This window comes from Vanacampus margaritifer, chromosome 15 (assembly GCF_051991255.1).
Source record: "Vanacampus margaritifer isolate UIUO_Vmar chromosome 15, RoL_Vmar_1.0, whole genome shotgun sequence".
Lineage (NCBI taxonomy): Eukaryota > Metazoa > Chordata > Actinopteri > Syngnathiformes > Syngnathidae > Vanacampus > Vanacampus margaritifer.
Window position 1 is genome coordinate 22,355,756 of NC_135446.1, and position 22,806 is coordinate 22,378,561.

General features: G+C 45.5%; 1 protein-coding gene and 1 long non-coding RNA gene across 8 annotated transcripts; one reads left to right on the forward strand and one right to left on the reverse strand.

Moving 5' to 3' along the window:
- The first annotated feature begins 675 nt into the window (after positions 1 to 675).
- On the forward strand, positions 676 to 22,520 carry gsap (gamma-secretase activating protein). Of its 7 annotated transcripts, none has more exons than XM_077544408.1 (32): positions 684 to 1,091; positions 1,791 to 1,861; positions 3,510 to 3,566; positions 3,641 to 3,710; positions 4,231 to 4,278; positions 4,373 to 4,461; positions 4,529 to 4,598; positions 4,680 to 4,729; positions 5,297 to 5,407; positions 5,481 to 5,537; positions 6,232 to 6,278; positions 6,477 to 6,556; positions 6,905 to 6,982; positions 7,077 to 7,157; positions 7,772 to 7,864; positions 8,518 to 8,686; positions 8,903 to 8,993; positions 9,068 to 9,137; positions 9,220 to 9,299; positions 9,368 to 9,448; positions 9,616 to 9,738; positions 9,822 to 9,874; positions 10,184 to 10,215; positions 13,103 to 13,221; positions 14,140 to 14,235; positions 17,512 to 17,582; positions 17,755 to 17,849; positions 18,029 to 18,148; positions 19,183 to 19,244; positions 20,087 to 20,185; positions 20,312 to 20,452; positions 20,529 to 22,520. In XM_077544408.1, the coding sequence occupies exons 1-31, from the start codon at positions 1,004 to 1,006 to the stop codon at positions 20,411 to 20,413; spliced, it is 2,553 nt and encodes an 850-aa protein (XP_077400534.1). In that variant the 5' UTR covers positions 684 to 1,003; the 3' UTR covers positions 20,414 to 20,452; positions 20,529 to 22,520. The 7 variants fall into 7 exon arrangements, 4 of the variants coding, with proteins under 4 accessions (XP_077400535.1, XP_077400534.1, XP_077400531.1 ...); XM_077544405.1 differs by having other exon boundaries at positions 692 to 1,091; positions 20,356 to 20,452; XM_077544406.1 differs by having other exon boundaries at positions 696 to 1,091; positions 13,103 to 13,164; positions 20,356 to 20,452.
- LOC144035054 (uncharacterized) lies at positions 2,773 to 11,043 on the reverse strand. The gene is made up of 3 exons (XR_013288362.1): positions 10,912 to 11,043; positions 7,012 to 7,151; positions 2,773 to 3,685 (listed from the first exon to the last, which is right to left on the reverse strand). It is a non-coding gene; the product is annotated as an uncharacterized LOC144035054 (long non-coding RNA).
- Positions 22,521 to 22,806: the final 286 nt, after the last annotated feature.

Consider the following 22,806-nt stretch of genomic DNA (forward strand, 5'->3'; position numbering starts at 1 on the left):
TGGAACCCCACATGCGCGCGTGTGAGTGTACTGTGTGTATATACTACTATATATTAAAAATGTTCATGGAAAACGTTAACTAGGGGTTTGTCCTTTTAATTCCACATTTTAAGAAAGTTGGCTGTCAATTAACACAGATTTTCACTATTTGCGGCCCCGTTTTAAAATGATGCTATAACAAATGTGTTTATGAGAGTAATTTGTAGTAGGCATTTTTTTTAAAACAAAACTACAATTCCAGTTTGACTTTAAAGATATGCAAACGAACCTATTTTAATTTTAATATATAATCCCTTCTTTTTTTTTAACCAAACCCATTTTTAAAACGAAAACACTGACTATGCTCACAATCTGACTTCAGGTCAAAATGAATAAGAGTTGGCCATCTTCTCAGTGGGTAACCCTCTTTGAGGTGACGTAAGACACCATGCAAGTCTTTAAAGTGTACGCAAGGGGGCAATGTTGGCTACATTTACAATAATCTCCCGTCGACAGGAAAAGTACAGATGCAATAAGAAAATGTTTATAAAACAAAGAAAAACAAACCCTTTGATATGACATCCGCCAAATAACAGTGCACCTGTATGTCATTGAATGCATTCCTGCACAATGACAAACTTTGTAAAGCCATATTTTAAACTATACCTCTCAGAGTGGCTCACAATAGTGTGCAGCGTGCCTTGTTACTGTGCCAAGTGCGTGCACGCGTAACAAATGAATGTGACACACTAGTGTGAGCTGCCCGAGTGACTGGATGGTGGTGAGAGATTCCAGCCCAGCTAGAGTGACCCTCCCTCGGCCTATGGCAGCACAAATGAACAACCAGCGGTGTGGAATATTGACTGAGGACAAAGTGAACTTTGTTTGACAAGAAAGACGAAAGTGAACAAGACTTTCGGTCACGTGACGCCCCACCCGGAAAGTCTGCAGGGAAGCGACGCACTGACAAGTTCTTGGATCGAATGAATTGTGGTTTTTGACCGCGAGATTTGCTTGCGTTCTTATGTTCAAGCTGCAGCCCACGTTTGACCTGCGCAGAGATGTGGAGGCTGACATTCGAAGGAAGGAGGCGGCGGTGTGCAGGGTGAAAGGTGAGGCAGGGTGCTGGTTGCGGGCTTCAATTGGGTGCAAAAGTCACTCGCAATTGTACAATAAAAACCTGGACTTGTGCAAGCCAAATGTGAGAATTTGTAGTTGTAGAAAAAACAAGTTGTGCTTCTAAAAAGAAAAAGAAAAAAAAGAAATTTGAAACAATCATTTGTACCTGTGAATTGTTTTTAGTTGTACCGACAAAATAAACACGGCTTTTGTCTGAATCCAAATCAAAAAAAAAAAAAGAAGAATTTGTATCTATTGAGAAATGACATCAACTGCTATGATCCCGCCACGGTATTGTTGGCGCGACCATCAGCATTGCCACGTGTGGTCAACCAGGAGCAACATGCACCCAACAGTCAACGTGCTGGGCTTGTTTGCGCCGCTACGGTGTCCTGTAGGAGTCGAGCAAAAAAAACAAAAACAAACCTGGTCGAACAGGACGTTAAGAGCGAGCAAACTGAAGAGCAATGGATGGATGGCGCCATCAGTGGACGCATTTGAACTGCTAAAAATGTTGCGGCAAATGGAAATGATTGACAGCGTAACAAAGCTTTTATGGTGCAATGTTGTAAGGCTGGAAAGAAATGGCTTGTGTGAAATGATCCGATCAATGTTGAATTATGACATGGGATGTAATAAGCTGAATTGAAACGTAAACGGATATTGTTTATCTAATGCTGCTGTGTCTGCAGACTATTCTGGAGCTGTGGACATTTTAATCCTCAACATTGAGCGAGACGGGGCCATCCTCTACTCCTGGAAGGTCATTATTGTGGTTGCTTTTCTTGTGTATGCAACTTCCCGTCTACAATTTTTATCTTGGGAGAAAAGTTCAACCTGCATGCATTTTGTTTTCAAATTGGTGCTTGAGATAAGGTGGGTGGCGTAAGCTTCAGGCTTTCAAATGTACTTTGGGCAGGGATAGCCTACTAGAACATATTAACTTGACTTGGGCTTCTTCAAAGGCCCGCCTTCAAATTGTGACAAGTACGTGCTGACTCTCATTTCACGTGACTTTGAATGTGATTGGTGAATTCTCAACACAGTCACGTTCTGTTTTAAGAGGGTGTGCACACTTGTGCAACCACATCATCTCACTTAACAGGTTCATTGTTTTTTTCCTTTGTTGTTGTACGGGTCACAGGTTACATTAATGGTGGATTTATCTTGGTCTCATTCTTTATGTAACAAAAATGTGGCATTTGAACAGGGGTGTGCAGACTTTTCATAGCCACCGTTTTCATGCTCAGGCCAAAGCAATTGAAGTACTGTATTGTCTTTCTATGCCACATATATGTGGCATCTTGATTGTGGAAGAACGAGGTTGAGGTGAGTTCAGCAGTTTCATTTCTACAAAAGTAGCGTTCTGCCGCCATTTTGTGTCATCAAGACTGCGGCCTCAACTCCTCCCACAATGTTGGCTATTTGTGGCCGGGTTCATTTCACTGCATATTCTTTGTGCAGCTCATCTTACACGGATGTCGTTATTTCTTATTATTGGGGATGGGCGAGTACTGACAGCAGGTATCGGGACCGCACCGATACCTGGGCTTATTACAAGATATCGGTACTCGCGAACGCTATTGTGGCCGTTTTACAATTAGGAACAATAGAAAATTGTCAGTCATTTCATCCAATTTGAAGGGGAAAAAAATGCTATATTGGGACATAAGGTCTTCCTTTAAAATTTGTTGTCCCTTTTTCTTTTTTGATGGATGGGTAAGTACCAATAGCAGGTATCGGTATCGGGCCGATGCCAGACCTCGCGACACCAGCCGATGCTGATATCGGCCGCCCTCTTGTGGCCGTTTTATGATCAGTAAATACAACTCGGAAGACTAGAAAATTGGCATTTATTTCATGCAACTTTAAGGGGAAAAAAAGATGATATATTGACATATATAGCGTGTCTTTAAAATGATCTGTCATTTTTCTTTAAAAAAAAAAAGTTTATGTATCAAAAGTACTAGTGGTATCGGTACTCGGTATCGGTGACTACTCAAGAGTTGTGCACTCATACTGGTATCGGTCTGAAAAAAGTGGTATCACACATCCCAAATGATCTTATTTATAATAAAAAATAAGCTGGAGGAAAACGCTAGCATCGGATTGTATTGTGTGTGCGCGCCACGCATCATCAAATGGACTGAAAAATCAAAGTGCTTCCAGCGCAAGTTCCCTCGTGACGGTTCCACTTCATATGCACTTTTTGAGGATTCAGGAAACTTTGAAACCCTCCGTGAATAAACTTGTCTTCCGCATCCATTTTTAATGACGTGCCCGCCAAACAGATTTGGGAGGTCAAAGATGGTCCCGGCTTGTTTTTGTTTTTTTTCCCGACTCGTCGTGTTTTAGCATCGGCTGTGCAGTACTTGAATGAAGTGCCGCAATAATCTGGTCTCTCCTGGTAGGGATCAACCGGGACCACCCGAGTTGGCAAATATGACTCAAGCAACAAGCAGAATAAGGTGCTCGTGTGAAATCACCACTGGCCAAGTATGGTTCAGTTGTCTTTAACTTTGAAGTTGTCTCTGGCCAACAGCTCCTGTACACTTTCGACAAGCTGGTTTGCGTCAGCAGCTGCTCCCTGAACAAGGAGGAGACATTGTTAGGTGAGCCCAAAACACAAGATTTCACGTTTACTATATGATGACAAATCAACTCATTCAAAGCCAAAAACGTGTCAAGACGGTTTTTTTCCCTTCACTCTCAAAAACATATTTATACCTTTTTTATGCAAGAGTAAACAGAAGGCTTCTGGCATGAAGAGGTGGATTAAAGCAATGGTAGTTATTACAAAAAGTGGCCAGCAGGTGGCAGCAGAGTATAAGAGATCAACCAGGGCCATGTTGCAACAAACCCTTTTTGTCTGTGTTTTCAACTGCTTTGTGAATGATGATGAAACTTAGCTATTTCCTAATGCCGATAAACGGACACCGATACAAATGTACTTTTTTTCCTGATGAAAGAAGAGACTCAAATCTTTCTTTTGTTTTGATAGCAATAGAAGAGAATATTCTGTGGGCCTTGTGTGGCCGTCAAACAGCCGGGAGCGAAGGGGGTTGCTTGAGTGAAAATGGCTGCCAGTCAATGACTTAAAGGGACACCCACTATTTTCTTCCCGTTTCTCAGCTGTCAGCTTGGCGCAAAACTGTCATGGCGACGAGCACCTCAAGCCAAGTAAGAGCCGTTTTCAAAGTCTTCCTTTGCACGCTTGATGGTTTGGAATCTGGTCTGGAATCTGGTCTGGAATCTGGTCTCTTCCCTTTCGCAGTGTCCAAATGCTTGACGCTCCTGATTGAGATCCATCCAATCAACAACACCAAGGTCTTAAAGGCGGTAGACTGCAGGGTCAAAGTGCAGGTAGAGCAGCGACGGGGCGTGGCCAAGAGTGTCCTTCTTTAAATCCGGGACGACTTTTGGGTTTCAGTTCCTCCACCCTGAAGGCGAGCGCAGATCCGTGCACGAGAGCCACCTGCTGCTCTTGACGGAAGACGGATGTGAGTCCATTTGGGTTTTGGTTCCTCCCCCATTGGGCTCATGGGCCTCCTTTGACCGGCGTTCTTGTGTGTGCGCTTCAGATGTGGATCAGTACCACGTCCTGTTGACCAGACTTGAGGGTTACAAAGTGGTAAGCTGAACTCTTCACACCTTCCCAGAAAGAGAAAACTCCTCGCGGCTGCTTGAAATTCCAAGCATGGACGTTTCAGCGTTTCAATTTGAAACCGGCTCCACTTTTGCTGTAATGACTTTTCCCTGCGCTGCGGCAACGCACAGAATTGTGTGTTTTTTAATTGCTTTAAGTTGACCTCAGAAAAGCCGCCAATAAGCGCCACTGTCGCGATTCCAGGCTTAAAACGACAACTTTGGAGACGCTCATTTGGCCGATGTGGCTCGCTGTTAGAGTGGTTGTCTCCCAATATAGAGGTTGTGGGTTCCATCCTCAACACCCAAAGAGCAAAGTGCGCATCTCGGACAGTGCAGTGCATTGTGGGCGGGGGTTGTGTGTGTGTGTGTGTGTGTGTGTGTGTGTGTGTGTGTGGGGGTTGTGTTGCGTTTACCCGGCTACCAAACAGTAGTCAAGAGTAATGAAAAGCAATTGAGACGTTGAAGATTTCGACGTGTCACGACTCATCAGTAGACAAAATTGAAAAAAGTGTGCTCAAGAGTACCTGTGCCGTGTGTCGCCGGGAACCAGGTGCTGGCCGATCCCGAGCGTTTGTCCAAGACGGCCGAGCGAGTGGCGGAGGATTTTTGCTGGGTCCAATGGGACGTGCGCACGCAGAGGCTCCATTTTCTCACCCGGGCGGTAACGCGACGCTCATCTAAGCTTTGCGTCGTCGGTAAAAATGGCACTGGAATGCATTTGGCCTTTTCCACAGGACAAGTTCCTGCTGCGATGCGTGCAGTTCTACGACAATCACAATTGGGAAACTGTGGTAAGTCCAAAGCCAGCCGATGGACACGATGCGATTGTAAACGAGTCGCGACTTCAGGATGGACCCAAAATGACATCTCAAAGCCAATTCAATGCCTAAAACTAATTGTGGGAATGCTGCAACTAGTTAGTATTATGAGTATCCCGACTCCTGGGTTGGCTCGCCGGGCCTGCGGAACCCTGGGGTGCTGCTGTGCTTTGCTCCCATCTTTGCTGGAGGTTCTCATGCATGCCAGATCCACCACACCAGCATGGACTGAAACTCAAAAAGAATTTGCTTCTCCCACTGGCCGCTGACTCAGGGGAGTTTGGCGTTTGTGGATCTCACTCTGCTTCATCCGTCCTTCCTTTAGTCTTTCCTCTGGTCTCTCGATGTCTCCCTCATCCTGTTGGAATTCGCATGCGTCTGAGGTTGGTGAAAGATTCTGGATTTGCAACTGTGGGTGATGCCTGGTTGCTGTTGGATATTTCCTTCCTTTGATCCTTCCTCTGGTCTCCCGACGACTTTGTGACTCTGGCGGGACTGAAGTATGCGGTCAAGGGGTTTGGGATTTTTTTTTTCTTTCAGATAAATTAAAGGGCACAAACTTGATCATTGTAGTGCATTTTTGGTTCATCCCGAAATGTCGCCCAATAGCCCAAACTTTTTTGTGCGTCGTGTAGATGTACAGTATCTTTGTGTCGCTATTCCACAGTTGGAGCTCCCATTAGAGCTGCCTACCGATGCTTTCAGAACCGTCACGTAAGCAAACTACTATTCGTACACCGTTTGCAATGTTTGTTGTATACACAACAAAACCTACTGTAATATTGTTGGCATACGGCCGCAACATTAGGTACACTAGCACATCTATGAGAGCCTCTCAATGTGTGCAGGTGTACCTAATGTCGTGGCCAGTACGTGTATATAGAGGTGTGTGTGTGTGTGTGTGTGTAACAGGTTTGTGAACTTGGGTTTTGACCACCATTATGTGGAGAAGCCGGAGCGAGTCAAGATGGAAGTATTAACGAAGCCATTAGGTAATACGTCTTATGCGCACGCAATCAAATGTCAAGTGACAATATACGTGCTGTTGTTGTTGTTTTGTTCCTCGTTGGGAAAACGAGAACGAAAGCGGCTCAAGCCGACGCAATGAAACAAAGATTGGCTCGTCACCATTTGATTCAAAGTTGGTTGAATGTGCATTCACGAGCGCAGCTTCACCGAATGATGCACATTTAATTGCGACTTGATGAGTTCAACCTGTTTGAGGCACAATCAATTCGCTCACTGGCCTCAACATTAGGAACACGTTTTAATAAGTGTGGAAAAGTCTTCTCGCGTGCATTTTTACAAGGACTACAATTGAAACGTTTGTTTTCTTCCAGGAAGCATGTGCGTGTGTTACAGTCGACCCGTTTGCGGCAAACCGGAGCTCATCTATTCTGTGGTTTTTGTTCACAAAGGTGTGTGTGTGTGTGTGTGTGTGTTTTACCTGCAGTCACGTGTCGCCGGCTGTGCAGGGCCAGCGTGTCAACTTTCTTTCTCATCCTCTTTTAGACTGCAGCAAGACTTTCCGGGTCACTTTGGGCCAGCCGACACGGGACGCCGCGCAGCTCCAGCCGCTCTTCATTCCTATAGGTCGCACGCACACACACGCTTGTCTTTGTATCATCGTGGGGACATCTCATTGACTTGATGCATTTCCTAGCCCCGCCCAATCATGAAAAATGATTGCCTTCCCCTAACCCAATTCAAAGCTAAAGTCTAAAACCAAGTCGTGACCCTCAAAAAGAGGTCTTGAGTTGTGAGGACCGGCCAAAATGTCCTCACTTCACCAAAATGTCCTCAATCTGTTGGTTAAAGACGTATTTTGGTCCTCACAATGTCGTCTGTACAAGTACACACACACACACACCGGGTCTACATTCCTAGTGGGGACATCATGCAATTCTTAGCCTCTTACGCTAACCTTAACCATCGCAAGGGATTATCTAATCCTGACCCAATTCAAACCTAAAGTCTAAAAGCTTGAAAAAGAGGTGTGGACTGACGGGGACCGCCAACATGTCTCCACCACAAGGTCCCCACAGTGATAGTAAGAACCCAGAAAATGCTCCCCGTGATGTGATGCAAAGCCGCCCACACACACGCTTCTGCTCTTTGAGGAGAATTTCTCCAAGTGAAGGTGCGAGCGCGCGTCCTCATTCCGCCTCATGAATGCAAAGCAGCGCGTTTGTCGTTTCCGCACGCAGGCTTCTACGTGGTGGTGTTTCTGCGCGCTCACTTCCTGCACTGCCTCAACATCAGGCAGCAGGAGCTGCTCTGCCACTCGCTCTTCCTGTCGGGTACCATCAAGTGTTCTTTTTCTCACCCAGTACAACTTGATCTTGTTATGTGGCATTTGAACAGGGGTGTGCAGACTTTTCATAGCCAGCGTTTTCATGCTCAGGCCAAAGCAATTGAAGTATTGTATTAATGCGTGCAAAAATCCTTTCAAAATAATCATTACATTATGTATACATTTCGGGAAAAGCAAAGTTCATCAAATCAAATGTATATTCAGTAGGCTATTCAATTTCCTTGTTCTGGAACCGCCGGCCCGCTTTGAGCCAAACGGTCACAGGCATTTCCATCGAGGATCACCTGTCAATCATTTGAACATTGGATTTGAAATAAATGATTTGTTTTTGAGGACAGATGGTCATTTTTTTTGTTTACAAAAATATTTTTTTAGAATTTAGTTTATTTATTTTTTATAATAAAAAAAAAAATCCAAGTCTTTTGATTTCCAAAAAGACAAGGATGGTACCGCATTGTTTTCTTTTCTTCCAACCCAAAATGTTTTTGACTGGTTCTGGGGAACTTGGCTGAAAAAATATTTCACAGAAAGAGCTTGCAAGTGTTCTGTCTGACATCAACAAAATGTCAAAAGTCTCGTATGCGATAATCTGATGGACACGCCTTTCCCACTGGAAACGTTCTGGTATTGGATGTTCAGGAGATGCGGCTGACTTGGGCCTCTCGTCAAAGTCGGGAAGCTTCACAGTACTGCACGCGGAGGAGGAGTCCAGTGCGGCGGTGTTGGACCTGGCAAGCGGGACCGTCCACCGGGTCCAACTCAGCCCTGCCTGCCTTCTGCAGATGCTGCGATCAAACTCGCCTCCCGGGTGAGCGCCGGCCAACAGCGCGGGTGGCAAATCCGGGCCCAGAATGGCAAATCCCTGCCACAGCTTGGCTTGGGCCCGGCGGTGCTGGCTAGCGAGCTAGCTCTTACTTTCTGGACCCGGATTTGCCACCTCTGCGGCGGTCCACAGTCAGACTCAAGAGAAGTTGTTCTTGTTTTTCGTTGTTCTTATGTTTGCGTACTCCATCTTTGTCCCAAGGAGCGTCTCCAACATGGCCGCCGCTCAACGTCTGGCCGCCCTTCACTGCCTGCTTCTTTACAGCGGAACTGCCGCAAACGTGGAGCTGGAGGTTCGAGCGGCTGGCATTTAAGCGCCGTGGCGTGTCCTCCATACGCAAACAAAATGCATTCGTTTTGCCTGCAGATTATCGAGTGTCTGTGCGACAACGTCAACGTTCCAAACTCCTATGACCAAATCCAGGAGTTCATTCTCGGTGAGCGTAAAAAGAAACAAAGTTGGATGTTTCTTCTTGAAATCCTTCAATTTGAATTTTTTATTTTTTTTATTTTTTACAGCATCTTTGTACAGAAAGAGCGACCAGAGGACCCTCATCTTGGATAAACTGCTGCCTTGCTCATCGGTCTTTGACATGAAGGTAGGCCTCCCGCCCGTTTCCCCACTTGACTTGGTCTTTGCACCCGGCTCACACCCTGGGCCTTGCAGGAGGTCCCGGCGTGTCTGATGGAAATCCCCGGCGTGCTGTGCAACACTCGCTTGCATACCGAGTCTGCCTTTAAAGGGAAGGTAATAACATGCCTGAAAAAAAGGCTTTCTTGTCTCTCGGAATGCGTGAAATCAAAATCCACATCAGGACTGTATCGGACCACCAACTTTTAGTTTGTTGCTAGCAGCATTTTCAACGTGAGTTTTTTCGCCCCGACCCGAGTTTTTGCTCTGGCCGTTGCGTGCAGGCCGCTCGTCTCCAGGGCTTTTGGGCCGAGCTGCAGTGGAACACGGAGAGGACGACATATTTGGATGCGGAACCCGACCCGAGATACAGAAGCTCCCACGTTCGGGCCTACTGGAGCAAACTTGTAAGACAAAGTCATCAAAGTCGACTCTCTGAAAATGTTGTGCGTGTTCCGTGCTCGAATCTTCCTCTGCCGTTTCCTTCCAGATGACCGAGAAACCGTCCAGCGACACGACTCATTTGTTAGAAGACGCTAAAAAGTAGGTCCACTTTCATTCTCTTTATTTAAATGTAGAATTGTAAAAAAAATAATCATCTTCAATTAAAAAAAAATATTGAAAAAGACATTCAAGACACATGAAGCGGCTGGGGGAAAAGATCACCGCAATACATGTTTTGTTTTGGTGGGTGGGGTCATCACTTTGCCAGATTAATCTTCAAATGTTCAGGAATGATTCGGTAGCGCGGTTCGAGGAAGGCCGGGATCCATTTTGAAGGATATTCAAGATCCAACACAAGATGAAGCTTGAGCTTGAATTCACACCAAAGTTTTTCTTCCTGTTTTCCAGAGTTCTTGCCGCGGTGGACGCTTGGCATCCGGGTAAGACATTAGAGGCGTACTCGCACACACACGCAGCAAACATGGCCGTGGGTTTGGTCACACCACGCTCACTTATGCTCAGGTTTAGGCAGCGATGAAAAATCAAGTAACAGAAATCGAGGAATGAGGAGATGACGGAACAGCGCTCCTCAATGTTGTGCTCCCGCGCAGCTGTTGCGCATCAAGCAAAAAAAAAAAATGTCTTCACTTCATTTGATTTATTTGACTTGACTTTGACCGACTACCACAAGGTCATAACACACATGAAAATGGCAGCCCATAATGGAAGTGATGATGGAACCCAGATTTCCAACATACTGTTTCATGTTGTTTTGACCTTTTACAGAAGAAGACAAAATGGAGCAACCCAGAAATACAGTGCGATAACGTCATCAAAAAAAATCAACCCTAATCACATACGTTTAATTAGAGACGTTTACACAAACCGTGATGTGTATTAACACTCAAACAGTGAATGAAATATGTTCATATCAAATGAAAAATCACACGACATTTCAATTCCATTGATTCTGTGAGTAACATTTGATAAGCAAATGTCTTAAAATTGAAAATCAAATGAATGGGCTCAATCCCACATTTGACGTTTAATCCCACCACATCGCGTTTGAGCAAAGCTAAACAACGGCTAGCAGACAAACAACTTGCTGAAGCAAATGTGTCCAATTGAAGTCTTACCGGCCGCCTCGCCGCCGTTTGTCGCGTCGTTCGTCTGCGAGCTCGAGAGTTCAGACCAGAAGGCGAGCGTCCTTCTGCTGCTGTCTACGACTTGATTTCAAACGAGTTCCGCCTGTGACAGGCTCCGCCTTTAAAAGGTCAGGCAGCGCTTATCCTTCCAGGTCACTGTAGTTCTTCGGCTACTTTTGTAGTTCTCTTCAACAGCCTCTTTCAACTTTGGCTTGACAGCGCGTCCCAATCATCCTGGCAGCGAAGTTGCCTGGGACTTTGGCAAACGGGTCCAAGGGGCGGGAGCAGGCAAAGCACGCTTCTCGGACCCCTTATGCCGTACAAAAACTTTGGATTTCGATTGTTTTCAAGATCGTCACCAGGGCCCCCCTCTGGAGCCAGGCATGGAGGTGGGGCTCGTTGGCGAGCGCCTGGTGGTCTGGTCTGCACCCACGGGCCCGGGCGGGAGGGGCTGAAGGGGTCGGGTGCGTAAAGAGCTGGGTGGCGGCTAAAGGCGGGGGAGCCGACCCCAGATAAGCGGCAGATAATGGATGGATGGAAGTTAAGGGCAGAAAGGAACAGAGAAAAGTTGGCTCGGGGTGTCGAGACGGTCGCTCAGTAACCAGAAGGTCGGCTGTTCCCCAAGCCATGTGTCGTCGTGCCCTTGGGCAAGGCACTCGACACACATTGCCTCCAGTGCTGGTGTGTGGAAGGTGCGAATGTTGGGTGGTGGTCGGCGGGACCGTAGGCGCACATTGGCAGCCTCGCTTCCGTCAGTCTTCCCCAGCGCCGCTGTGGCTACTTAAGTAGCTTAGCGCCACCACAGTGTGAATGTGTGAGCGCGTGAATAATGCGCCCGTTCCATTGTAAAGCGTCTCGAAAAGCGCTCTATAAATCCCATGCATTATTGTGAAGTCAAGAGTTAAGATGTAAGGTCCATTAGAGTGCAACACTTTGCCAGTTCCTATTTCAAAATATCCGTCCCCATGAAACGAGGCTCCATCTCCCTCAAAAACATTTCCTAGAGTTATGTTCAGAAATGGGAAAAACAAGTAGTGCCTCGGTGCCAGTGCATCTGCATTTTGGTATAAGTGACTGTTATTTATCATTTTTCATGAACTATTAAGAGTTGACGGCTGCTTGAACTAGACCACTATTGCATACAAAAAAAAGATTAAAAAGTATTTTTATTATGATATAAAAAAATATCATTATTATTATTAAACCTATGAAACCATTTTTTATTTGGTAAAATGACTAAATGTGAGGAAAACCACAATTTCTGTAAAAACAAGCACCCAGAAAAACTAATCATTGTCCTACAAATCACCCAGATATACCCCCCCCCCCCCCTGCCCCCCCCCGTATACTGCTGCCATGAAACTTGAAATCACTCTCTTGCAAAAAAAAGCGATTCAGCCCGTCTCAGTGGCTCGATTCAACTGTTATCGTGTTCTGCATCCACGCGTTTTCACAACTCGTGTGAACATTTGATTATCGTCTGATGGACTCCATCATTCATTCACTCATTCATTATTCATCAGAACTGGAGGCTTTCCCCCCCCAATTAATCTCTAAAATGTCAAGTGTGTAGTAGAAAATGTAAACGGAGGGAAAAAAGCCCTGAGGAACGCCAAAGTCGTCATGCAAAATGAAAGCGATGCAATTCAAACATTTACATAGCAGGGTTGGGAAGTTGGCAAATATTTGGCTTTTTTGCCCAAAGCGAATATGGGGAGTTGGTATGCAAATATGCGGCTAATGCTAATGCTAATGCTTCTGCTAATGAGAATGATTACCTGCGCTTTTGAAAAGAATACATTTGCATATAAAGCAGCCGCTCGCACGCACGCTGCGCCCCGCAAGTTGTCACATATGACACATGAAAAAGGCGGCCTCTTGCGTGTGCGTGATTAAATAAAGATTATATATGAACGTGTGCAATTATTCATCGACTCACAGCGGGTTGCGCCGGCTCATAACAACCCCCCAAGCGTTGTGATGTTTTTTTCAAAGGCAAAACACACCCCAAAAAGAATCCATTAATGCTTTAGATGACCCACAATCCTCCTCTTCCCTTAAAGGCTTTTTTATTTCTTTATTTTGATTTTTTTGGGAACAGCCACTGCTAGCAATGAGCGGCCTTGCTGAGATTGGGGAAGTGTTCGTTTTTTGCCTCAAGCATTTCTTCTGTCTCCTCCAGACGGGAAGCCGGTGCCGCTTTTCCAAGAGGAGGACCCCCAGCAGAGGTTGCTCATCGGCCTGGTGAGAAAAAGGAATCCAACGACGATTGGGAGCAATCGAGCACCGATGCATGATGAGGTCAAAGTGGAATATAAAGGGCTGCTTTACAATCAGATTTTCAATTGAACGGAATATTGTTTTCTGTTGCTATCAAAACATGGAAGCTACCAAAAGAAAGATTCTCTTCTTTCATCAGGAAAAAAAAAGTATATTTCTGTCTGTTTCCGTTTTGCAAGGGTTATGTTTCATCATTATTCACATTCCTGTTGAAAACACTGTCAAAAAGAGCTTTTTGCAACACGGTAGATCTCTTATACTCTTTTTTTTTTTTATAATAACTACCATTGCATCTTTATGCTGCTTGGCCAATTGAAGCAGCCAATGAGAAGCTTTTCATTGAATGAAATCATTTCCTGCCGGCTGAGAGATCATTAATTGCCAATGCGTTTGTTATCCTGTGGATTGGATCACGATGATGAATTAATTAACAGACAGACAGACAGATGTTCAGACTGAATATTTGGATAAACGCGATGTCCATCCTTACAAAGATGAGTTGAATTCTCCATTTTGGAGGTGAGCTTCTGTCTCTCTTGTGAAATGATGTCACAAGCTTTCAAGCTTCGAGTGGAAAGTTACACCAGAATGAAGTTGGCCAAAAATCCAACATGAAAATGCAATTATTTCCCTCGTTAATGTAATCTGCTGAATTTGCCACCGTCAGATAAGCCACGTTGATTGATTTGATTTTTTGGGGAAGGAAACGTTTCAAATGGCGCCTTTGATGACCAATTTGTTGTCGGGAAGCTCCGCCTGAGCTCAGCGCGATTGCAAAAGTGCAGCTGGCTTGAGTTTAAGAGTTCAGTCGAGATGCGATTGCGCCGCTCGCACTATTCTTAGAAGCAGCCGCTCGTCCCGTCGTCCGCTTCCATCTTTTCCCGCCGCTTTGCTTTCATCTACATGAGGCCCAACTGTGTGTGTGTGCGCGCGTTGCAGACGGTGGAGAAGCTGCGAGAGCACCTGAACACGCACTTGCCTCGCCTGGGAAAGAAGAAGATCGACACGCTGGTTATCAAGTATGTCGCCAAACTGGTCAGTGTCTCCTCCACATTTTAAAACGTCCTCGCTTGTTTGTTTTGATCAAAGTTAGTCAAGCTCATCTCCTTTATATTAAGACAACTTTTAGTCGGCTATAAATCGGAACATTTTAGTCTTCATTTTAATCCAAGAAAACATCATTGTATTCGTCTAGTTTTAGTCAACAGAAAGTTTTAGCCCGGTTTTAGTCAGGACAATCATTTAATGCGTGTATATTGATTTTTTTTCTCTCAGCAGATTATGTTGAACATTTTGGATGTAAAACTATTTCACGTCTTTCATCGTTTTGATGAAAAACAACTTGACACACGATGGCTCCATGCTACAAGCTAGTAAGTTAGCCAGCATTAGTTAGCGGCCGTATTAGCATTACCGTTTATAGCTGTTGGATTCATGCTAGGTTCTAATTGACTCTTTTTTTCTCCCTTTCACCGTGACTCCGCCTCCTGTCGTTGCCATGTTTGTGCATGTTGCACTCGCTAGCTGCAGATTTGAAAGGGGATGCGTCACATGACAGCATCACAGCGACGGATTAGCAGAGACCGGATTTGAAAAAAAGTTTCGTCTAAAATGTGCATAGATTTTAGTCCAGTTTTTGTGGAGTGAAATACATTTTTTGGTCTCGTCTTAGTTGACGGAAATGCATTTAGTGATTTAGTCCCACTTGTTGTTTATTAATGTGGGTTTTAGTCTAGTCTAGTTTTGGTCCGGTGAAAAATGTGTGTGGACAAAAATGTATTTCCAAAATTAACACTACTTGCTATCCGGCATTTCTGGAAAACGGTTGCCCTTTTTTTTTTTTTTTTCCATTCTTGGCCTCTTTTCGTACAAATGGAACACTTAGACGGTGTTTTGCAAGTCTTTCTTTTCTCGGAATCACTCCCAGGGTTTGCTCACATGACATTTGAGGAGAGCATTTCCGTATTGTGTTTTGTGTTTGCTATTCGTGAGAGGTCAATGTTGCGCATCCAGAGTCGACAATGAGGCATCTTTCAAAAGGAGAAGCGAACGGCACCGAGCCCAGCTGACCTTCCGACCTCGCCGCCAAGGTGGAAACATCGGATTGTGTACCCTCACATACACCTATTTGTCATCACGGATACCTTATTCACACCTTGGAGCCACCCCAAAATGCAAATGCCGTCCTCCTTGGTATATCAGCAGCGCTTTCAACAGTTTTATGGAAATGAGTCGAGTCGTTTTTCTCCCCTTTAATCTCGCTGACACGCAAACAAATGGCGATGAAAAGCGAACCTCTGCGGAATGCAGATGGTCCGCAATTGGAAGCGACAAGGGGGGGAACGAGCAGTTAAGGCGGATAGCCCTGCGCGCACACGCACGCTCATTTGGGAAAAACGCCGGCCAAATGTCCACTCAACAAACAAAAAGAGTGTCGCCCTCCTGCTCTTTCGTCCCCAACACCACACGTTGGCGCTCATTGAGACGAATGTCTGCATTGACACAAAATAGAGGACGGCTTTTAAAGAGCCGGAAGTTCCGTTGTGATCCATTGCGATTCCACACGACTTTGTCGTCATCCGTATCGATTCCCTGCCCGCTCGTTGCTACGGACAACGCAGATTCGTTGCTTGTTGTTATGCGGTGCAAAGAGCAAGCAAGGAGTCGCTGAATACTTTTTGAAAGTTGAGTTGTGAAAAGTCTGGGGAGCTTTTCATTATGCCAGAGAAACACGCTTCGGGATGAGGAAGATGATGACTTTGCTCTTCATCATGAAGAGGCTCGTTGGAAGGAACGTGTTATGGTGCGATCGGGAGAGGAAGGAAAACTAAAAATCAGCTCATAGGGAAAAAAGTTCAAGTAAGAAAAGACAAATCGCAAAATCACCACGAGGAGAAAGAAAAAGTCAGTCAAATGAGAAGACGACACCTCGAGTGTCGTTTGGGAAACGATCAGAAACGGGCGACGCAACCATGAAAGCAAAAATCATCCGGCAGCGACCGGGCGGGAGTTGCGATCCGATTGCTGACTGCATGCAGGTGTGGCTCGGCCCCGCCTTCCTGAACTGGCCTGGCTGAGAGAGGGAAGAGACGAACCCGCAACCACAACAGCTGTGAAGAATTGAATCTGAATTTACAGAACCTCCCAAGCCGTCAGAAGCACCAACATTAGTGGGCCAAATGAGGCGCAACTTTGTTTTTGGAGTAACCAAAACAATCTCCAAAAACATCAATCCAGCGTCTCCGCTAACATTCGTGCGTCGCAACGACAACATTGACTCGCATTCCGAAGACTAGAACAAAGGATTGACACGACCAGCACAGAAACACGGAATAAAAAAAAAAATCGATCTGATTGTGGGAGAAAAAGAAGAAGCTTATTCCGAGTACTTTGTCAATGATCACAGCTTTTTGTTAAGGGATTGCTACAAACTACCAAAGGCGTAATCGGCACACGTATAGGTTTTTTTCAGAGGGGGGTAATATTACGAGAAAAGAAAAAACTCACACGTAATTTGTGACTTTATGAAATCCCAAATATGCGAGAGAAAAACACGTCGTGTAGCTAAAGTCTAATGTGAGGATTGCTTGGCGGTTAATGCGACGCCGTTTATGAAACAAAAAGGCAGGATAGAAAATACGGATATGAAACTTTACTCGTCATACACGGCAGCGACGACAACACTTCCTGATCACCTGACTAACACCAACCAATCAGAAGCTAGCATACTTTAGGTCAACGCAAGTGAATGATGAAGAGCAGCAGATTCCACACACCAATTTAAAAAAAGATACCAAAATGTATGAATGTGTAAATAATAATTCTGGAAACAAAAATGTCATATATATTTATAGGCGGCCCTAATACGCCGTCGTATAAATTGTAGTCCAAACATATGTATTAAAAAAACAACTCATCAGAACTAATCATTCATATCCTCCAATGAGGTCAAAGGAGGACGTACGCGTGGGACAACGAGCAGTCGATTGTCTTCCCGTTACGTTCATTTAGCGGATGGCGTGCGTGACGCAGTCGAGTGACGCCGCAGGCTGACATGCGCTGACGGCGGGTGCGTCGCACGCCAGTCGGACTGCGTGGAAGTGAAAATGGGAAGTGCGGCTTCTAAACAGGGAAGCGAGGAAACGGACGAGCCAGCCCAGATGCCAAAAACAAAGCCCTCCCCCCCAAAAAAAAAACGGGGCCACAGATGTGAAAAAATGGTTCCACAATGTTTGCTCAAATTCCCGCCTTTGCCTCAAGCTGGCGTTTCATTCCAATCTAATGTGCGTGCGTGTGTGCGCTTGCGTTTAGCTGGAGCTGATCAGAAACATGCTGGAGTCGCTCTGGCTGAAGCACAAGCTGGACCCGCACGTTCTGCGCTTGTGAGTATCCCCTCCCTTTGTGCAGGAACGACACGGGATTTCACATGACATTTTGCCAAGTCCGATCATCATTCTGGTTATCGCCGCCTATGCTAACTTTTTCCTTCAACACGATTGCTGTGCGATTCGACAACACTCGCATGTCCAAATATGTGTGTCCGTGTTGTTTCAGCTCACGGCCGGCCGGTGCGGGCGAGCGGGCCGTGTTTCACTTCATGCTTCGAATCCTGGAAGCCACCCGGGGTCTCTGCCTGCCCCTCCCACCCGGTACCGCCAACACACACAAAAGCAACCCATCAGAAAATCACAGCGGGTTCAACATGAGCATCTTCACGTGAACCTTTTGGTCATTTGTGCCGCGTCGGCCGCCCGGCGACCCTAACCTCGCGTGACCCTAACCCCGCGTGACCCTAACCACACTGGAGTCTTGCTTTCTTTTGGGTCAGGCTATCACACTCTGCTGGCGACGTTGGCTTTGCGCTGCCTCCCTCCTCACACTTTCCTACAGTACGTGGACCAGCGCTTCCTGCGGCTGACGGAACCCTTCGTGTCTCGACTCATGACAGGTTCGCGCTCGTCAAAAGCACACAAAGAAATGCTTGATGAAATGAGTCGAGCGCCGGCACGTCTCAACTGTAGATAGCTAGTAAAAAATGACAAAAGGTTCAAGCTAGTGTAACATTATGAAGAGTTAGAAAATGTTATTCAGTGATTCTTTTATGCACCACTAGAGGGCGGTGGTGTAGTCTCATTTTTGTGCATTTAAAGGGGATTTAGGGAAGTTTCAAACAAAACGGAAGAAGTCAGAGGACGAAAAGAGGGTGAGAGGGCGAATGCGTGACGGACGAGCAGGAGGTCGAGGTTGAGCGACAACTGAAATCGGAGAAAGAGGACCAAATGCAACGTTGTGGTCCAACACTATTTGATAATGTCATCAACCATGGATTGACGCTGAGGAAAACCTTCCAACAACACAATGGGTTGATTTTTTTTGATGTATTTTTGTTTTTTTAATCCAACGAGAATATTGCCTACGATGTTGATGACATTTGCCGGTCGGATGGAACTCGGCCAGGGGTAGTAGGGCAACCCCCGTCCTCGTGTTTTGCATGTCTCCCTCCTCCAACACAGGCCATTCAAATGATCAACTCATCAGCAAGCTCTGAAGAAGCGCGATAAGTATCCGCACCTATGTTGGAGGAGGGAGACATCTCAAAGACACATGACTGCGGTTCTCTGGGACCAGAGTTGCCTACTCCTGAACTCGGCCATTTATTGAATTCATTTTTTTTTTTTAGGAGTACAGTATTATTTTTTTTTTGGTCTAATTTTTGGCCTGGCAGTGTTGGGACACATTTTGCTATGATTGTCTTTCTTGGCTGATTTTGGATCTACGAAGACAAAGGAATTTTTTTTGATCTTGTGTTTGACTAATTGACCATATTGTGTATTTGTACTTCCTTTGTGTACTTTGCTTACCGTGACAGCCAAAAGTTGATGAAGTAAAACATGGCAGTTTGTAACGGCTTCAAACAGAGTTCAAGCTTATTAGAAGAAGAAAAATATCAATACCTTCCATTTCCATTTCTTGTGCGCGCAGATTTGGACAACGGAGCGGCCAACGAGAAACTCAAGTTCAGCGTCTTAAAGCGAATTCCTGAGGTACGTTTTGTCGATTTCCGCCATCAAGACAATCGCACAATCTCGTCGCCAGGAAGTTTTGATGTCCTGAACTTATTTTTAGGTCTCGCACAGCAATCACAAACCACTTGTGGAACCAACTACTGTGTGTGTGTGTTAAGAGGTGTTTTTGCCAAATCTTTCGAGTGGTCCATCACTGTGTGTTGTGTAACTTCCACGTGCTAAGTGTGTGGGAACAGAATGTTAACGTGCGTGTGTGTGTGTGCGCCCCCCGTCTGCATTGTGATCACAGGAATGTTGAGTGTTTTGTGTCTCTGTTCTGTTTCCTGCCAGTCAGATGCTTTTTGGGTGAGTTTGGGAGGCGTTAGGGGTGCAAAACATGCACGCACGCACGCACAGTTGATCCGTTTTTGAAGCGTTCGCTCTCAACTGCCAATTTATTAGGCACCCGACTGCAGCTCAAAGAAGCGCGTCGGATCACCAGCGAGGCTTGATGGCGTTGCTTTGGATTTCTTTGGCCTGCCATTCCACAGGGTTGTCATTTGCAGCCATGTCAAAGCCAGCCGGTCACGCCGAGATAGCGAGGCTGAGCGTCGTCAATAATTGAGCGGCAAAGTTTCACAATCGGATTCAATTATTCATCTTGGGGACGAGAACAACAATAATTAAACATTGATTAATGAGTTCCCGCACGAGCACGCGTTTAACAGAAACGGAAAGCGGCTCTGCATCAACGTGACCGATGGAGCCGAGTCGTTTCTTTTTGCTTCTAGTATGAAATATTAGCAAGGAGCGTACATTTCACAAGCCGCAAAATCGGAAAGGACATATTCATGCGCCGCTCGCTTATTTTGTGTGTGCAGGCAAAGCCATTCTACCAAATGTGGGAGCATCCTGTCACTTCGGCTTGCGTCTCCAGAGATTACGTCCGGAATGTGTTGGGGAGGCACGACCGAAGCAAGGTAACGCGCACGCACGCACGCGCGCACGCACGCACGCACGCAGCGCATTTGCATAATGGCCTACAGAATGTTTGGACACGCCACAAGCAACGTCTTCCCAATCATTTCTTCTCTCTCTTTGCCAAGTATTCAAAGTCAGGAGCATTTCCTTCCCGCTCGTCTTTCTGCAGGAATTGGCCTTCAGCGGCAACGACAAAGCGGGCTTCGGGACCGAGTTCCTTCCTCTGACGTACCTGGCCAAGGTGCTTTGTGAGATGGAGGAGCGAGGTAAGGCGTGTGCGCGCGTGTGCTTCTCACGTCAAATCCTCTCAAAGACGCTTGCCTCCGCATTGCCGTGCTTCAGCGCCGAACCCCTTCGAGGAGCGGGAGAAGGTGGACGCCACATTTGTGGAGGAGACGGCTCTGAAACAGACACTCATCCTGCTGGGGTTCGAGGGGAAATGAGAAGGGGGAAAAAAAGAGGACAGATGGGAGCCAGCCAGCGAGCAAGACAACGTACAGATGGACGGAAGACAACGGAAGGATGAATAACGACGGCCATCAAACGAGCAGGACGACATGAATGAGAAGATGGCGGCCAGCAGCTGCAATGTTAACACACAAAAGGGAGAAAACAAACACATTTGTTTACACTTTCATTCCAGTCATGGATGGCTTTTTTGTGGTCTTAAGTCAATACAATTGTAGAAACAAACAAAATGGCCTTTTAAGACGAGGCCAGTGAAGTTATGGACAAAAATATGTTACACGTGACCACACCAGTGGAAACATGACATTCTGGTCAATATTCTATTTGTGGAATACGAGTTGCGCGGCAAAATCGCAGAAGGCGGCCATTTTGCCACTTGCTGTCGACTGAAGATGACATCGCAGTAGGCAGTAAACAGGACCAATCACAGCTCACCTGTTTCCTGAAGCTGAACTGTGATTGGTTGTTACCCGAGACCCGAACAACTGGGATGCCATCTTTAGTCGACGGCAAGTGGCAGCGATGGATAAAAACGGCTGCATTTGGCTGCTCAACTCATATTCCATCAAGGCAATATTAACCACAATACCGTATTTAGAATAGTGGGACTGCATCCACGTTATTAATGTGGAGAAATTTTGGGGGTGGTTGACTTCCCCTTTAAAGAAAAATGGCACTGTACAATGTTGTACTTTACATTCTATGATGAAAATGACGACTTTTTGCCTTCTTTTTTGCTGTGTGCACTTTGCCCACCTCGGAGATTATAATGCAGACGTACGGCTGTAGATGGAGACAGTCCCAGCGAGTAAGATAATATGAGTCATTCTTCGCAGAGGATCAAGAACGTACGCCTGTACTGTTACATTATCTACATGGCTTGCGCCACTTGTTCAAATATTTGTTGCTGAAAGGATTTCCACACCGGAACACTCATGTGATTTGTTAGCCCGTACGTCTATTATTTGTTAGCATTAAGCTTCTTTTTTGGGGGGAAATACACAAAGTGTAATTGTCTATTTTATGTTCAGTACTCAAGCATACTCAATATCAACTGGAAGACGGCCTGAGTAGATTCTCACTATCTTCCAAAGGACACATTTTTGCATGCAAGTCAAAGCGTGAAAAACTCCAGTTGGGTCACTCGTATCTCAAGGCACCACTCGCTAGTACTTCTAAATCAAATTCTTGCTTTCTGTATTTAGACTCCATCCTCGAGCAGATGTTCAGCTGCTGCTCACCATCAGCGTAGGACAAATGGACGTTTTGAAACGAGAGCAATTAGTACTTCAGAGCAAATCCCAAATGAACCAAAGGGACTTAAAAGATGGAAGATAAAGTTCTTATTTTTGACAATGTACCGACTCTCATCTGGTCAGTGATGAGGGAAATGAGTTGGGGTCCTTTTTTTTTTTAATAGGACAGTCAAAATCTGCCCTCTCAGATGGGACATGATTTCCAAGAATTGACAAAAAGAAAAACAAATCATCTCTTATTTGGCTGTGAAACTGCTGAGTGAGCAATTTCCAACACCGTGTTGGACTTTCCTGTAATCGTTGACTGTCCCACATTGTTCCGATATTTGGACACACGTCTCATGTTGGAGATCATGAGGCAACGATGAGACAGGACTTTTATTTGCACAACACATTGCAGAAAGACGTCAAGCAAATTCTTTGGGAACGCACGTCAAACAAAAGGAAATGAAACCAAGACAAATCCATACGATGGTCTGTTTTCAATCAATCATGGTTGATTTGTATGATTTTTTTGTAGTCTCAGGAAAACGTCTGTATGGTATTTGTTGATTTTCTTGGGTGAAATACCAAACATTCTGTAGGTTTGGAATAAAAGGGATAAGACGTATTGTTTCCACTCAGTTGTTTTTAAATCTGATTCCACTACAAACGCCTCCAGACACATCCTAAAAATATTCAAATCAGGAAATGATCTCAGCGACAAACTGGTTGAGTCAACTTTAGCAAACAGCTCGCAATGTGCTTGTAGCCCAAAAAAAAAGGAAGTGATTTCTGTTCTTCAGTGTTATGCAACGGCCTCGTGAAGCTCAAAGTTTGTCCGGCACTAAACGAACCTGGCGGCGGAGGATCACGCACGCCGCTACACCTGAACACGATATCCTGCTCAGTTGACC

Bases quoted from the DNA above. Each gene is read 5' to 3' on its own strand.
- gsap (XM_077544405.1), top strand. From the start codon at position 1,004: ATGTTCAAGCTGCAGCCCACGTTTGACCTGCGCAGAGATGTGGAGGCT. The intron at 4,462-4,528 runs GTAGAGCAGCGA...TTTGGGTTTCAG, and splicing joins ACTGCAGGGTCAAAGTGCAG to TTCCTCCACCCTGAAGGCGA. The intron at 7,158-7,771 runs GTCGCACGCACA...TTCCGCACGCAG, and splicing joins GCCGCTCTTCATTCCTATAG to GCTTCTACGTGGTGGTGTTT.